This window comes from Mesoplodon mirus (assembly GCF_964341445.2).
Source record: "Mesoplodon mirus genome assembly, chromosome: 13".
Classification (NCBI taxonomy): Eukaryota; Metazoa; Chordata; class Mammalia; order Artiodactyla; family Ziphiidae; genus Mesoplodon; species Mesoplodon mirus.
The window spans coordinates 51588890-51606178 of NC_138989.1; the positions used below are offsets into that span (position 1 = coordinate 51588890).

The following is a 17289-nucleotide window of genomic DNA, read 5'->3' on the forward strand; positions in this document are numbered from 1 at the left end:
ATTGCTTATTTTATAATGTTGTTTCTTTTCCCTTTTTCTTATTTTTACTCATGTGATTCAACATTCCCTTTATTAGGTTAGAGATTCTAAAGTAATTTTTTATTCCTTTAATGGTTATCTTCCTTTTTGTTATGTATTTGCATGACTGGATCCATATGATTTACCCTTACTTGAAAATAATATGCCATTGTTTCTCTAACCAAATGTGGTATGCAGAATTCTAAGATGGCCCCCAAGATTCATGCTTGTGTGTATACACACCTGTACAACCTCCTCCCCTGAGTGTGGTCAGGACCTATAATATGATGGAGTAGTCATTCCCTTGATTAGGTAACATTATGAGACTGGAGAGAAATATTCCTGCTGGCTGAGAAGCAAGTGGCCATATTGTGAGAGGGTCTTGTGGCTAGAATCTGAGGGCAGCCTAAATGAGCCAAGAGTGAGCCCTGGCCAACAGGCAACAAGAAAACAAGGACTTAGTCCCACAACTGCAAGAAACTGAATAAGGTCAACCACCAGTGAGCTTGGAAGAGGCCCCTATGCCTCAGATGAGATCACAGCACCAGCTGACACCTTGTTTTTAGCCTGATAAGATCCTAAGCAGAAGACTCTACTAATCTGTAGCTGAATTTTTGACTCATGAAAACTGTTAGATAATAAATTTGTAGTGTTTCAAGCCAATAAAGTTTTGGTAATCTGTTATACGTGAATAGAAAACCAATACACCAAGACACTCTGTTTCCCCCAACAAGGCATACTATTTCTTTCCTAGAGTAGGATGAGGGCTCCCACTTTCTACTTCCTTTCCTCTTTGTCCTACGTTTTCTTTTAAAAGGACTCTCTGGAACATTCTTTGTATTAGTTGCTAGGGCTACTGTAGCAAAGTACCACAAACTGAATGGCTTGAATAGCAGAAATTTGTTATCTCACGCTTCTGGAGGCCACAGATCCAAGGTCAAGGTTGGTTCCTTTTGAGGGCTGTGGAGAAGAATCTGTTCTATGCCTCTCCCCTAGCCCCTGGTGGTTTGCTTGCAACTTTTAGCTTTCCTTGGTATGTAAAAGTACCACCCCATCGCTGTCTTCATCTTCACATGGCTTTCTTTTATATCTGTATCTCCAAATTTCCCCTTTTAAAAGGTTGTCAGTCATATTGGATTAGGGCTCCACCCAACTCCAGTATGACCTCATCTTACCTACTTACATCTAGAATGTCCCTATTTCCAAATAAGGTCACAGTCTGAGGTAGTGAGGTTAGGACTTCAACATATGAATATTTCTGGGGGGGAAGGGACACAATTTAACCCATAAAGCTCTTATATCTTGCCTCTCTCCTTTCTGTTAGGTTTAGCTGAGAGTATACGTTTAAACATATTCTGTCCACTACGTCCCCTCTTTTCCAAGAGTTCTTATGTAAAAGTTGTATACATTCCTGGATATTAAGATTTAATTTAGTCTTTCTCTTTCATAGGAGGGTCACTAATCTCGTTTCCTTTCCTCTTTATATATCTGCATCTTGAGATCTCCATTCCGTTTCATCTGTCTTTTGGTTGGAGTATTTATGTTCTTGAAGTTTTACACATCCTTTAATATTCTTTTAATAACCTGAGAGGTATGTTTCATCTGTATATACAGGACTCTTGATTTTCACTCTTTTTATCTCAGTAACCTGTTTATGTTTTTTTACTGCCTTCTAGTTTCCACTGTTGCAGGTGAGAAGTCTGATGTCAGTCTGATTATTCTCTCTTCACAAGTAATTTGTTATTTTTGCCTAGAAGCTTGTGATTTTTTCTGCAACATGTAATGCCTAGGTGTCTGTTTTCTCCTGAATTCAATTTGAGTCTAGGAGAGCCCTTTCAATCTGCAGATTGAATAAAAGTTTTCATCTATTACTGTTTATTTATTATTCCCTTTCCAGCTTTTTTTCTCTTTTTGAGCAGCTACAATTCCAATGGAAGGTCACCTGGATGTATTTTCTATTTCTCTCAACCTCCACCTTTTCACTCATTTCTCCTTTTAAAATTTATTTATCTGTCCTTTTAGATATTTCTTGCACTTGCTTTTTCAGGCTACTAACTCAGGTCTCAATATTTATACTCGTCTTCAATTCATCTAGTCAGTTGTTTAATCAAGAAATTTTACTTTTTTCTATAGGAAGTCTTTGTGCTGTCTTAAATGCCCTTAAGTGTTCTTGTTTTTATTTAGGTTTTCATCTGTGTCCTCTAGCAGTGTTATTTCTCTGGTTGTGTATTCTGATATTGCTTCCTGATTGTCCTCTTTCTAACTGCTGAGTCCCCTGAGAAAAGTCAGCATTTTTCTACTTAAGTTTAATGAAACTTAGGTCTAATTGTTGGACTATCCTAAAAAGCATGAACTCAGAAGGTGCCAGAAGCCCACGTGGCTCTTATCCCCATCAGTATGTAGGACAGTGTAGTCTCTACCCCTAGCTCAGTCCTTTGCTGAGGTCCCTTGAAATCCTATCATCTAGTCTACCTTTATCTACCAGCTTCAAAAGCAGGGTACACCCATTCTACTTATTTAACAACTCCTTTGCCTTTTAGGGGTTAGAGAGCCCCTGTATACACATAGGAAGCAAATGTGACCTTTTTCCCATCCTTGAGGATTCCACACATTTCTGAGTGACAAACTCTTCCCAGGGTGCAACACTTTCCAGGCTCAGCTCTTGGACTCCTCCTCCTATTGTCCAGCTGCTTGTCCAGTTGAAGGAGAAAGCCTTGCATCAGTTCTCTCTGTCAGAACTTCAATGCACTCCAAGGCATTAGTATTGGAGACACTAGTTGCCTACTGAATATTCGTTCTCCCTTTTAAAAACTCCAGTTCTGTTTGTTGAGGCAATACTACACAGCTAAAAATACTTATCTCCTCAAATTCCCTTGCATTATGGGTAACCTTTTGACTCTATTCTGGCCAATGGTTATTGGGAGGGGCTTCTGGGAAAACTATTATTTTTCTGACCAAAAGGAAAATATTCTGCCAAGAGACAGTTATTTTGCCCTTTACTCTTCTTTTTCCTGCCTGGAACATAGACTTGAAGCTTGGAGGTAGAGCCCACATTCTTCAACCATGAGGATGAAAACCAAACAGACACAAAGGCTGGTGCGCCAGGAATCCAGAGGGAGACTTTATCATTGAGTTTCTCAAGCAGCTACACCAGCCTAGTTCCAGATTTATTATGAGAAAAATAAATTCCTATTTAAACATTGTAATGGGGGTCTGTTATACGCAGCCAAACACAGTTCTGACTGAAGAAGTCCTCACTTATACATAGTTGATCACAGCTTTAGCAGCCATTTGAATTATAAGCCATTTCAATCAGAAGTGGCAAAGAGCCTGAAGGGAGGAAGGGAGCTACATTTAGACTGTCACGGTCCCTGAAACCTCTCAATACTGAAATGTAGAGTGAAGTTTAATCTGTAACATTCATTCACTTACCAGGTATTCATTAACTGCCTACTATGTGCCAGGGGCTGAAGTGGGTACTGGAAACAAAGATCCCAACCCTAGCATTTTCTTCATGAAAATTTCATTTTTAGATATAGGCTGTTTTTTTTTTTTTTTTTTTTTTTTTTTTTTTTTTTTTTAACCTTACTCCCATGGTTCAGAGAAGCCATAAATGGGAAGGGTTGGGTTTAGGGGAACATGTAACAATGCCACAATGTCTTCCTATTATTTTCAACATTATAAAATGGAAACAAGCAGGCTGATTTCTAACTCAAAGCAGAAGTCCCTCCAGTTACCTTCTTGTGTATCGTCCTCCAGGTCTGCAAGAGTTGGTGCGTTAGGAAGTGAGTACAGGGAAGACTGGTTGAGTTGAGTCAGTTTTGAGATGCTGTTAATTGCCATGCTGCCCAATGGAATGGTATGTTCTATGGGAATGTTAACAAAAAGAATTACATGGAGTAATAAGCTAGTTACCATGGTCATCAGAAGGGCTTCTGTTTGATTAACTTAAGCCCAGCTATTATTTGATCCCAGGGCCGAGGAACTGAATGGAAAGTGGAAAAGGAGAGAATCAATGCACTACATGCTCCAAAGCACCAGCCTTTTATGAAAAAAAAAAAAAAAAAAAAAAGCAAACAGCTGGGGCCATGAGTGAAGAGTCCCCACTGCATGTGTTAGGGAGGAGCACCAAAGGAAATTTTAAAAGGGGATTCTCAAAGAGAACTGGGAATTCTAGGGTAGGGGCCCTAGTTTGAAGATCAAAGGACTTAAAAATGTTTTTGCTCCCGCCATCCCTTGAATGAAGGGTTATACTTTCCAAAGGAGTAACAGCTTTGATTATATAACTGACCGCTTCTACCCTTCTTGTCATAAGCTTTCACTATGGAAACTATCTCCCCCTCTACTTATCATTTTTTCTTACTCAATGGAGCAAACTGTCTTGAAAGCCTTCGTGCTTGGTTCAGTCTTCTGTGATTCAGGTGTAAACAAGAAACAGGCAGACTATGTATTTTCCTTATCTCTCATAGAGAATCCTTATAATATAGGGTGCTGGACATGGGATGGCACACAAAGACTTGGACATATGACTGCTAAAAAACTGGAATAACTGAAGGCAATAAAACAGCTGATGTACAGACCATGGCATGTCTAAGAAAAGACCGCTAAGGAGGTAAACATTGGAAGCTGCCTTTGCTGGCTTTTCTGATAATGATTTTAGCCATCCAGTAAAGAATGGGTACAGCAATGGGGATAAGGATAAGAAGATGGGTTGGGAAGGTTACATTAAAAAAAGTATTAATAATGAATAGGGACTCATTCATAAAACCTTCATGAAATGTTTCTTTTCTGATGCAGGCTTCTGAAGGGGCTAGCCTGTCTCCGTGATGTGGGCAAGGGAAAATCTGAGTCACTCTAGCCTCTGTCCACTCACTCTGTTGCTCCAGACTTCAAAGGCCATGGCCATGAGGGTTTCTGATGTTGGTGACAACAATGGTTTCTAGACCATCAGAGGAAATGATTCTAAGCTAAAAGTTCATGTTAAATGCTTAGTAGTAAGCTATAAAATATGCCTCTGGTCAGCTGCGAGAAAAACAGGAAGGTTTGGGGAGTCACCAAAACAAGGAAACCTAGGAGGTAGCGGCAATGAAGGGGAGGAGTCAGTTCTGCAGACTTGCTGTGTCACAGAAGTGACTGCATTCTTAGTGGCAGCAAGGAGAGGTATAGGCTGATTCCCAAGGACCAAAGTAGACCTGGGGATGTGGTTGCAGTTTGGAGATAATAAAGTCCTCTTGAGAACAGGGAAGTCTGTCAGGAATGAGCTGGACTCCAGGGGCTAGATCCGGATTTCCTAGTCTATGGAATGTTACTAGAGTCTTCACCTAAATGCGCAGCACTGACTTTCATGCCTGCATAGTACCTGAATCTCTGACATGTACCAAGGTGTGATTTCCCACATTCACGATAGAAATGTTTATCCTGGACGTATTTAATACCAAGGATGATAGCCTGCGAACTAAGGTGGTTGATGACTCAGGCTGAGGAGATGTGAGGCAGAGAAGGAAAGGCTCTGGTCTGAGGGTCAGAGGTCCAGACCTCGGAGCCCTGAGGTCTCCACCATGGAATGAAGGAAGGAGCCCCTCTTATGACCACCAGAGGCTGTCACTGCAGCTCATCCTGAGGAGACTGCTCCAAGGTGGAATCCTCAGAGGCTTTAAGTTCAAGGTGGCTCAGGATTTTTGTGTAGTGACTAATCTTTCCCTCCACCTCATGCCAACAGGAAGCCTCTAAATTGAGCTTCCAGTTAAGTACTGGGTAGACCCTGGCACAGGGGCTGGGGAGGCAGTGGGTGAAGCAGTGATGGCATGTGTTAGAGTTGGGGGATACACTGCACTTTAGAAGATCCCACAAAAACTGTCCAGATTCAAAGACTCATAAGTTGTAAAGGCCCTCAGAGTTGTCTCATCTAACCTCTCAGCCAGGGAAATGTTCCTCTACAGCAAGGAGGCTGACTCACCATCCAGCTTCACATTCCATGTCATGTGGAAGCCATTGGTCATCAGGTAAAAGTTCTTCAGATCCTCAGGCAGCACACAGTTATTTTTCTAGAACCACAAAGAAGCAGACTGTTAGGTCAGGGCTGGGAAGGAGGGTGTAGGGCTATGCCTCAAAGCATCTGGGGATGCTATTTACTGTGTTTCAGATCCCCAAAACAGGAAAACTCTGAATAATTACCTATAAAACTCTATTGGAGAGTTCTGGATTGAGACGGCAACAAAGCAGGCTCCTCCACTCACCTCGTTTCACTGACACACTGAATCTACAAATTGAACAACAATCCCTCTGAAAGAAATCCAGAAACTAGCTGAGCGACTCCTACGCATCGGGTGAACAAGAAGACACACTGAAATGGGTACGAGAGGCTGATCACAACCTCGCCATAAAACCCACTCCCGGCAGGGCGACACGCAACGAGGAGGGAACTCACAACTCCTGGATTCTCTCTGAGGAGCAAAGGGCTTGGACCCTACATCTAGCACCCCAACTTTTAAGACTTCCACCTGAGAGATGGGCCCCCATAACATCTAGCTCTGAAAGCCAGTGGGGTTTGGGTCCAAGAGACTCATAAGGCTGTAGTGAACTAAGAGATAGTTCTTAATGGGCTCTCATGGACTTACCATGGATATACCCTCAGGGCCCAGTACAGAGGCAGCAGACTAAAATGCCCAGTCTTTTCATTAAGGAAGCCTAATTGCTTATCTTAAATGCTTTGGCCTGAGGGGGCAGGCTTCTAATTTAGTACACATCTAGATGCCAACTGTAATCCTCTCCAGAGACCAGGGAGGCTAGTGGGCACCATACCATCTTCATGCTCTCCTTCTGCCTCACTAGCAGGTATCTTCTGGAAAGGAGCTTATACACACGTCTGGCGCCCCAGCTTTTGCAGCTACTGCCCAGGGGACATACCTCTTGATTGCCTGGCTCTGCTGGCCAACAAGGCTGATGTTCCTGGGTCCCACAGGACTCTAATAAACAGAGTAGCAGATCTTAAGCTATGCCGCCAGGGCACAGGGCAGAGGCAGCAGACTGAAGTGCCCAGTCTGTAAGTGATAGAGGCCTATTTATAGATCTTAACTGCAGCCTGAGGGTCAGACTTATAATTTAACAACATCTAGGGGCCAACTGCAATCCTCTCCAGAGACTGGGGAGGCCAGTGGGTGCCATCTCTGCACTCTCCCTTTGCCCTGCCCTGGGTCACCAGTGTTTCTATGAATGGAGGTTGTGCAAATATCTGGTGCTCCAGCTTTTGTGGCTGCTGCTCAGAGGACACATCCCTTGATATCTGGCTCTGGTGAGCAGCACGGCTTGTGTTCGTGGGTTCAATGGCATGGTAGCAAACAAAGAAATAGTTCTTAACCTGCTATCCCCCTAGGGCTCAGTGCAGAGGGAGCAGACAGAATGCCCATCTCTCAGTCTTCCCCTGAAAGAGGTATACGGGCATACTTTAAAAGTTACTGCCTGAGTGTACAGCTTCCAATCAGCCTGCATCTAGGTGCTGAGATCCTTCTCTTTGGGACATTGACAGGTCTTGGTATACCCACAACTACTGGGAGCCACTAAGAACAAAGTAGGCTGGACAGTCACAAAGGTTTGAGAGACAACCAAGAGCCACGGCAGGGTTGAATAATAAGGTTCATCTCTTAGATGAGGCCACCCCTTCAAGACTGGCTATTGTATCTAATGCATAGAAACCAACATAGAGAGTCAAGAAAAATGAAGAAAGAGAGGAATATATTCCAGGTGAAAGAATTAGATAAAACTCCAGGAAAAGACCTTAATGAAATTAAGATAAGTAATTTTTACCTGATAAAGAGCTCAAATAATGTCATAAAGATGCTCACAGAGGTCAGGGAAACAATACATGAACAAAGTGAGAATTTCAACAAAAAGAAAATATAAAAAAGTACTAAACAGAAATCACAGAGGTGAAGGATACAATAACTGAGCTGAAAAATTCAATAAAGGGGTTCAACAGCAGACTAGATGAAGTGAAAGGATCAGTGAACTAGAAGACAGTGTATTGGAATTCATTCAATCAGACCAGCTAAAAGAAAAAAGAATAAGAAAGAGTGAATAGAGTTTAAAGGACTTATGGGACAACATCAAGCAGATCAATATTCACATTTATAGGGGAGTCAGAAGAAAAGAGAGAGAAAGGGGCAGAAAGCTTATTTGAAGAAATAATGGCTGAAAACTTCCCTACCCTGGGGAAAGAAACAGACTACCTGGAAATAAATCCAGGAATCCCAGAGAGTTCCAAAAAAGAAGAATCCAAAGAGACATTATAATTAAATTGTCAGAAGTTAAAGGAGAAAATCTTAAAAGGAGCAAGAGAAAAACAACTTGTTATGTACAAGGGAACCCCCATAAGACTATCAGCAAATTTTTAGGTAGAAACTTGGCAGGCCAGAAGAGGGTGGCACAATAGATTCAATGTGCTGAAAGAAAAAAAAAAAACAACCTGCCAACCAGGAATTCTCTACCTCGAAAAGCTGTCCTTCAGAATGTAAGGAGAAATAAAGTTTTCCAGATAAGCAAAAGTTGAAGGAGCTCATCACCACTAGACCAGCCTTACAACAAATGTTAAAGGGACTTCCTTAAGGTGAAACAAAAGGGTGCTAATTGGTAACAGGAAAAAATATGAAAATATAAATCTCACAGGCAAAAGTAAATGTATAGTTAAATTCAAAATAATCTAATGTTGTCATGGTGGTGGGTCAATCACTTATAGATATAGCATGAAGATTAAAAGACAGAGTAAAGTAACTATAGTAAGAGTAGTAAAATACACTATATTTTAGTAGTAAAAATAACTATAACTACCATAATTTGTTAATGGATACACAAGATAAAAAATGTAAATTGTGACACCTTTTAAAATGTGTGGCGGGGAGAGTAAAAATATAAAGCTTTAAAATGCATTCAAACAAGCTGTTATCAGCTTAAAATAGACTGTTACATTTAAATATAAGCCTCATGGTGATCACAGAGCAAAAACCCATAACGGACACAGAAAAGATAAAGAAAAAGGAGTCTAAGCACAGCATTACCAAAAATCATCAAATCACAAAGGAAGCAAGAGAAGAAGAAAGAAACAGAAGAATTACAAAATAGCTAGAAATCAATGAACAAAATGGCAGTAAGTCCATACCTATCAACAATAACTTTAAATGTAAATGAACTAAATTTTTCAATCAAAAAACAAAGAGTGACTGAATGGATAAGAAAGGACTTATCTAAGGCCAAACTCTGTTGTTTACAAGAGATTCACTTCAGATGTAATAACACATAGACTAAAAGTGAAGGGATGGAAAGATATTCCATGTAAATGGAACCAAAGAAAGCTGGGAGAGTTATACAAGACAAAATAGACTTTAAGACAAGACTCTAACAAGAGACAAAGAAGGGCATTATATAATGATAAAGGGGTTAATCCAACAAGATGATATAATATTTATAAATATTTATGCATCCAACCCAGATGCACCTAAATATATAAAACAAATATTAGTAGACGTAAAGGGAGAAAAAGACAGCAATACAATGAAGCAATGGACTTAAGTGACATGTTAGACCAGATGGACTTAAGAGACATTTACAGAACACTCCACCGAAAATCAGCAGAATACACACTCTGCTCAGGTGTACGTGGAATATTCTCCAGAACAGATAATAGGTTAGGCCACAAAATAAGTATTAACAAAATTAAGAAAACTGAAATCATATCAAGCATCTTTTCTGTGCACAATGGTATGAAACTAGAATCAATTATAGTAAGGAAACAGGAAAATTCACAAATATGTGGAGAGTAAACAACATGCTACTGAACAACCAATGGGTCAAAGAAGAACTCAAAAGAAAAATGAAGAAATATCTTGAACAAATAAAAAATAGAAATACAATATACCAAAACTTATGGAATGCTGCAAAAGCAGTTCTGGAGGGGAATTCATAGCAATAAATGCCTGTATCAGGAAATAGGAAAGTTCTCAAGTAAACAACCTAACTTTACACTTCAAGGAACCAGAGAAAAAAGAACAAACTAGGACCAAAATTAGTACAAGGAGGGCAATAACAAAGATCAGAGCAGAGATAAATGAAATAGAGGCTAAAAAGATAATAGAAAAGATCAATGAAACTAAGAGCTGATTTTTTTTGTGTGTGTGTGTATGTGGGCCTCTCACTGTTGTGGCCTCTCCCGTTGAGGAGCACAGGCTCCGGACGCGCAGGCTCAGCGGCCATGGCTCACGGGCCCAGCCACTCTGTGGCATGTGGGATCCTCCCGGACCGGGGCACAAACCTGTGTCCCCTGCATCGGCAGGCGGACTCTCAACCACTGCGCCACCAGGGAAGCCCCAAGAGCTGATATTTAAAAAAATATATAAACAGACAAACCTTTAGCAAGACTCACCAAGAAAAAAAGAACTGAAAAAAATTAGACATCAAAGAGGAGACATCACAACTGATACCACAGAAAGACAAAGGATCGTGAGATTATGATGAACATCATACACCAACAAATTGGACAACCTAGAAGAAACAGATGAATTCCAAGGAATATACAACTTGTCATGGCTGAATCATGAAGAAATAGAAAATCTGAACAGACCAATTACTAGTAAGGAGATTGAATCAGTTATCAAAACCTCCCAAAAAACAAAATTATAGAAACAGATAGCTTCCCTGGTGAATACTACCAAATACTAAAGAAGAAATAACACTAAACACCTTTTCAAACTAGTCCAAAACACAGAAAAAAGGAACACTTCCAAACTCCTTTTATGAGTCCAGCATTACCCTCGTATAACCAGACAAGGACACTCTAAGAAAAGAAAATTACAGGCTAATATCCTTGATGAACATAGATACAAAAACTCTCAACAAAATATTACCAAACTGAATTCAACAATACATTAAAAGGATCATATACCATGTGGAAGTTATTCCAGGGATGAATGGATGGTTCAACATCTGCAAATAAGTCAATATGGTAAACCTATAACAAAATGAAGGATAAAAATCATATGATCATCTCAGTACATGCAGAAAAAGCATTTCACAAAATTCAACATCCATTCATGATAAAAAAAAAACCTCTCAACAAGTAGGTATAGATGGAACATAACTCAACATAATAAAGGTCATATAATTAGCCCATGGGTAACATCATATTGAAGGGTTAAAAGCTGAAAGCGGTTCCTCAAAGATGAGGAAGATAAGGATGCCCACTCTTGCTAATTTTATTCAACATTAGAACTAATAAACGAATTCAGTAAAGTTGCAGGATACAAAATCAATATAAAAAATCTATTGCTTTTCTAAGCAAGAATAACCAAGTATCAGAAAGAGAAATTAAGAAAATGATCTCATTTAAAATTGCATCAAAAAGAATAAAATACCTAGGAATAAGTTTCACCAAGGAGGTGAAAAACCTGTACACGGAAAACTATAAGATATTGATGGAAAAAAAATGAAGAAAATACAAATAAACGGAAAGATATTCCATGTTCACGTGTTGGAAGAATTAATATTGTTACGTCCATACTACCCAAAGCAAACTACAGATTCAGTACAATCCCTATCAAACTTCCAGTGGCATTTTTCTCAGAAATAGAACAATCATAAAATTTGTAGGGAACCACAAAAGACCTCAAATAGCCAAAACAATCTTGAGAAAGAAGAACAAAGCTGGGGGAATCACTCTCCCTGATTTCAAACTGGAGTAGAAAGGGAGAGTAATCAAAACAGTATATTGGCATAAAAACAGACACATAGATCAACAGAACAGAACAGAGACCCAGAAATAAACCCACACATACATGGTCAATTAATTTATGACAAAGGAGTCAAAAATACACAATGGGGAAAAAACAGTCTTTTCAATAAATGGTGTTGGGAAAACTGGACAACCACATGTCAAAGAATGAAACTGGACCAGTATCTTACACCATATACAAAAATCAACTCAAAATCGAGTAAAGACTTGAATGTTAGACTTGAAATCATAAAATTTCTAGAAGAAAACACGGGGACAAGCTCCTTGACATTGGTCTTGACAATAATGTTTTGGATTTGACACCAAAAACAAAGGCAACAAAAGCAAAAGTAAACAAGTGGGACTATATCAAACTAAAAGGCTTCTGCATAGCAAAGTAAACCATCAACAAAATGAAAAGACAACCTAGATAACAGGAGAAAATATTCACAATTTTCGCTGATTGTGAAAATTCGCTGATAAGAGGTTAATATCCAAAATATATAAAGAACTCATACAACTCAATAGGAAAAAATGAAACAAGCTGATTAAAAAATGGGCAGATGAAGTGAACAGACATTTTTCCAAAGAAGTCATACAAATGGCCAATTGTATGAAATTGGTAAATGAAAAGATGCTCAACATCATTAATCATCAGGGAAATACAAATCAAAACCACAGTGAGATATCACTGCACACCTGTTAGAACGGCTATTATCAAAAGAGACAACAAATTAGCAAGTGTTGGTGAGGATGTGGAGAAAAGGGTGCATTCGCTAGTGGCATGTAAATTCGTGCAGCCACTATGGAAAACAGTATGGAGGTTCCTGAAAAATTAAAAATATAACAACTATATGATCCAGCAATTCCACCCCTAGGTATTTATATGAAGGAAATAAAATCACTATCTTGAAAAGATATCTGCACCACTATGTTCACTGCAGCATTATTTCCAATAGCCTAGATGTGGAAACAAGCTAAGTGTCCATCGATGGATGAATGGATAAAATATGGGGTGTGTGTATATATATATATGTATATATATATATATATATATATATATATATATACATATATATATATACACACACACACACAACAGAATATTATTCATCCATAAAAAAGGAAATCCTGCCATTTGTGGCAACATGTATGGACCTTGAGGGCATTATGCTAAGTGAAGTAAGTCAGAGAAAGACAAATACTATATAACCTCACTAATATGTGGAATCAAAAAAAAAATGAACTCATAAATACAGAGACTAGATTGGTGGTTGCCAGAGGTGGGGGGTGCGGGTGAACGAAATGGGTGAAGGTGGTCAAAAGGTACACACTTGCAGTTATAAGATAAACTAGTCTTGGGGATGGGATGTACAACAAGGTGATGACAGTTTACAATACTGTACTGTATATTTCAATGTTGCTAAGAGAGTAAATCTTTAAAGTTATTCATCACAAGAAAAAAAGTCTGTAACTCTGGAAATGGTTGTTAATTACACCTGTTATTTCACAACATATATGTGTGTGTGTATATATATATGTACACACACATATATATCAAATCATTATTTTGTAGACATAAAACTAATAAAATGTTATATGTCAATTATATTGCAATAAAAATTAAACAACAAAAAAACCCTATTAGAGAGACAGAGCAGAGACACCAGTTCACCAGTTTGATCTCTTTTTGCCTCACCTGATAAGGCAGAGTAGGCGTGTGTTCTGCTGTGGTAATGCCTCTCTGGAGAGCTAGCTGGAGAAAGGGGATCAAGGGAACAAGAGGAGGAGACCTAGAGGAACGTGGTGTGAGAGGAGATCCTACACAAAGTTTTGATGATGCTGGAGCAAAGCAATCACTTCTATAAATTTCAGACCCATGCTCATAAATTATTTCCTGAAACAAATTATTGGCTCAATGAGAACATCGTAAAGGTAAAAAGTATATACTTCTAGAGCATTTAATGCAATGAACCTAACAGTTATGAAAGTTCTTAGAAAGTAAAGAAGCACAATAGGATATAAACAAATACTTCATATGAACAACAAATCATCCAAACTGGTGTGGAAAGAACAAAGTAACAGCTTTGATTCCTTCTAGGAGGTACTAGGAGCATTAAATTCTAAGTAACTCACATCTGTGCACATGTCTGGCCAGTCTTCTCTAGCCGGTCAAACCACTGAGTACAGAAGGATGAGTTCTCCAATTACTTTTCTGACTTATCATGTCTTATGTTTATACAGGTGGAGGGGCAATTTCCAAACTTTTTGATTATTGGACCCGTTTGAGATGTGCTACTGAACGCTGCTTATATCAAGTTTGCTTTAGGTCATACTGTCAGTCAATTCCAGGTACCCAACGTGTGAGGAAGTTGAGTGTAGCAGTATGATCTGAATTTATTTCCCATTTCTGCCACTAGCTGAGTGACCTTGAGTGTCAAACTCTGTGAATCCAGGTTCAAGAATAATCTCTAAGATTGAGTCTACAAAACACTGGAGGTGGGAGGAGGTGGAAGCCTGGGAGGAAGAGAGATTAGGTAATCAGAGTAATTATTATGGTTTTAGGGCATAGCATCTTCAAGAACTATATGTGAGAAGCAAGCTTCAAGCTTGCAGGTAATTGTAAGCAGTGTTTTTATATTGTTAAATATACAATAGTTGTCATTTTAATGGAACAGGTTTTTCATTTTCTTGATCTAAGAACTAAAATATGCATTCTGATCTTCTTTTGTTTTTTCTCTCTTCACCATCTAGTTCTCAATTTCAGAGATGAGTAACATAAAGAACTCTCTGACTCCTTGGGCTAAACATTTATTTTCCTGCTCAGTAAGTTATTTGCAGTTTAGGGTTTTCTCCTAAGGCCTCCAAGTATGACACCTTCTCTGTGCTTTCCGAGAGAAAAAGTGTGTATGCAGAATGCCTTTCTCCCATCCCTGGGACCCTAGCACAGGAAGCCTATACTTGTCAGTGTTCTGACAAAGTTCTTTGCTCCCTCTGTCATCCCCAAAGGCCAGCATCCAACGTGAGATTTTGGTCACTAGTGCCATCTAGTGGTAGAGACAAGGAAACTACTGTCTGAAAGTCTTTCTTAACCCAGTTTCCATGAGATCCGAGCCGAGATGGGCTGGTAGCATTGTTCACCTTTAAGTTAGGCTGGAGAATTTCAATAGTAGTGACTATAACATTTATTACAGTATTGATTTCACTCAAGAAAGAAATTTTGGTAATACTTTACACTGGTATTTAAAAAATTATTTGAAATTCATAAAAATAGAAAAAAAAACAGTGAAATAAAATATTTAATACAATTCAAATAATAACACAAACATGCAAAATGTCAAGTAAACCAAGTTCATGAAAAAACATTAGACCTGCATTGTCATTTTCATATAAATCACTGTGGCCCCAGCTGTGCTGCCTCCTTGCTGTAGACCTTACCACCTGGCAGCCTGCATGGTGGGGCTTCCTTCTGAGTGAGGCTTTCAGGGCACCACTTTTAGGTGGCTCCTACACCCTGGCCAGTAACTCAGAGTTGCTGCCATTTTAATTTCTCTCCTGCACAGTGTGGGAAGAGACTGCTCTTCTGCGGGGAGTCATCTGCCCACTTCAGAGGGCTTCTCTTGCCAGATTCAGGCTCAGTCTCTATTTTGAGGGGATGAAAAAGAAGGGAAGGAAGAAGACTGGCAGAAAGCAAATGGAAGTCGGGGTGTAAGGATTAGAGAGAGGATTTGGGAGAAAGTCAAGAAGGGAGAGTAACACTGCTGACCAGTGTTTGAAATAACAGTGGCGTCAACATGGTATTGCAATCTCCCTGTACCCCAGTGATGATTCTGTCACATAACTCCCAACTTTAGATTTTTCCCCCCCTCCTGCGGAGGCTATCTACAATAGTTTCTTTAAGCTATGCTAGGAAGAGTCCACCACAAGCTGTGTTACTTCTTCATCAGCTGGACCGTAGAGCCACTCTGACGTTTTAGGAGTCGTCAGCTGGATTCCCAGAGAGCCTTCCTGAGCACTGCCTGAGCCTTGAGGGAAGGGTTAAGGGCCGTCCACAGCCTCCTGCTCACCTGCTGTACTTCTGAGAATCCTGTGGCCCACTGTCCCCTCGCTTTCAGAGGCCACTTCACCAGGGAAGGGGGCTGGTGGGGAGATGCAGGATCAGGTTGGCAAAGAGGCCAGGGGCCAGAGCATGGAAATGAATGTTTCTGTAGGTGCTTATCCACAGTGGACAGGCTCTCCACGAGTCCATTTGCAACAACAGCAGAGGAAGGGTTGCCCAGATTGCCCATCGATGAGGAGCACTAAAATCTAACTGGAAACGTGAGGCAGTGAGGACACCTGCATCTCCTGAAACTCTTCTCAGGGAGGATGTCCCATGCAATGGAGGTAAACCCGAGTGGGCTGTGGAGGGACGGGGTGAGATCCACAGGAGAAGTCTCAAGTATGTTCTCAAACTCTTTCCTAAGGAGAGGGGGAAGGCCTGGTTAGCTGGAACCTTTGGTCTTGGTGGGTCAGGTATAACAGTTTGGGGACGGAGCTGAGTTGCCTAAGACGCAGAGGAGAGGCAGCATACTCTTCCCTACATCCTTTCTCCACACAACCATCAGTCTCCCTCTAAAAATGCATGATGGAAAAGAATATAAATACTGGCCTGTCTGGGGCACCACATGTCTTGGTGAAACTCTGTACAAGGCAGACATCAGCCAAGACAACCTTCCGAACAGCAATGCCCCCAGGCGTAACTAGTCCTTAGGATCTTACAGACGGGGACATTAGTGGGGGAAGTCTTTGCACCTGCGGCCGCCTTGCTCCAGAGATGGTGGCTGTGGCGGCCTCACTCTCGGGACTCAACTAAGAACTATTTATGGAAAAGAAGCTGGGTGACCTTGGGTAAGTTCTACACTCTTTCCCCCCCTTGTGTTTTACCTAATTCACTCATTCACTCAACATTTATTCGTGTCTGTTGTGGAATAAATACTGTGCTGGGCACTAGAAACAGAAAGGAATGAGGCAAGGTGCAGAGAAGACCGTGGCAGACACATGGGTTGCGTATTCAAATCCATCTTCCTCTACTTCCTCCTTGACAGCACCCTCATTTTGTTTGAGATGGTAATGTGCCCGGTTGAATACCTGTCTTCAGAACCTCCTCTGTAACTAGTGCTGGACATTAAAATGTAAACCCAAGTCCAATGACGGGGTTCCTAGGAAACTATCGCTTCCCGATTAAAACGTGACAGGTGTAGCTGGCAACAGCCCTTACCTTTTCCCTGCCTTGAGCTTGGAGGTGACAGGTGGGGCCTTAGCGGTCGTTTGGCCACCATAAAGGAAAAGACCAAAAGAACTACGGAGATAATGGCTGAACACTGTCAGGGCCAGTGAACAATTGACAACTGCTTACCTCAGATCTTGCTATGTCAGAAAAGTTCACTACCATTTGTTTAAGCTATTCTTAGTTTAACATTATACCTCTTTGAGCCAAACGTATTCCTACTTGATCCAGAGACAAATGTGTAACA

At 40.3% G+C, this 17289-nt stretch overlaps 1 protein-coding gene across 2 annotated transcripts in view; it reads right to left on the reverse strand.

Annotated features, from left to right (window-relative positions):
- Positions 1-17289, reverse strand: part of TPGS2 (tubulin polyglutamylase complex subunit 2) — a 58138-nt gene that overhangs the window by 10639 nt on the left and 30210 nt on the right. The window contains exons 1-3 of one of the 2 annotated variants that reach the window (XM_082639980.1): positions 10949-11008; positions 5975-6062; positions 3756-3884 (exon numbers count right to left, since the gene is read on the reverse strand). In XM_082639980.1, the coding sequence (XP_082496106.1) occupies positions 3756-3884; positions 5975-6062; positions 10949-10951 (220 nt within the window). In that variant the 5' untranslated portion in view covers positions 10952-11008. Of the gene's footprint in view, positions 1-3755; positions 3885-5974; positions 6063-10948; positions 11009-17289 lie in introns of those variants that run through there. The other variant, XM_082639981.1, reaches the window with a different exon arrangement.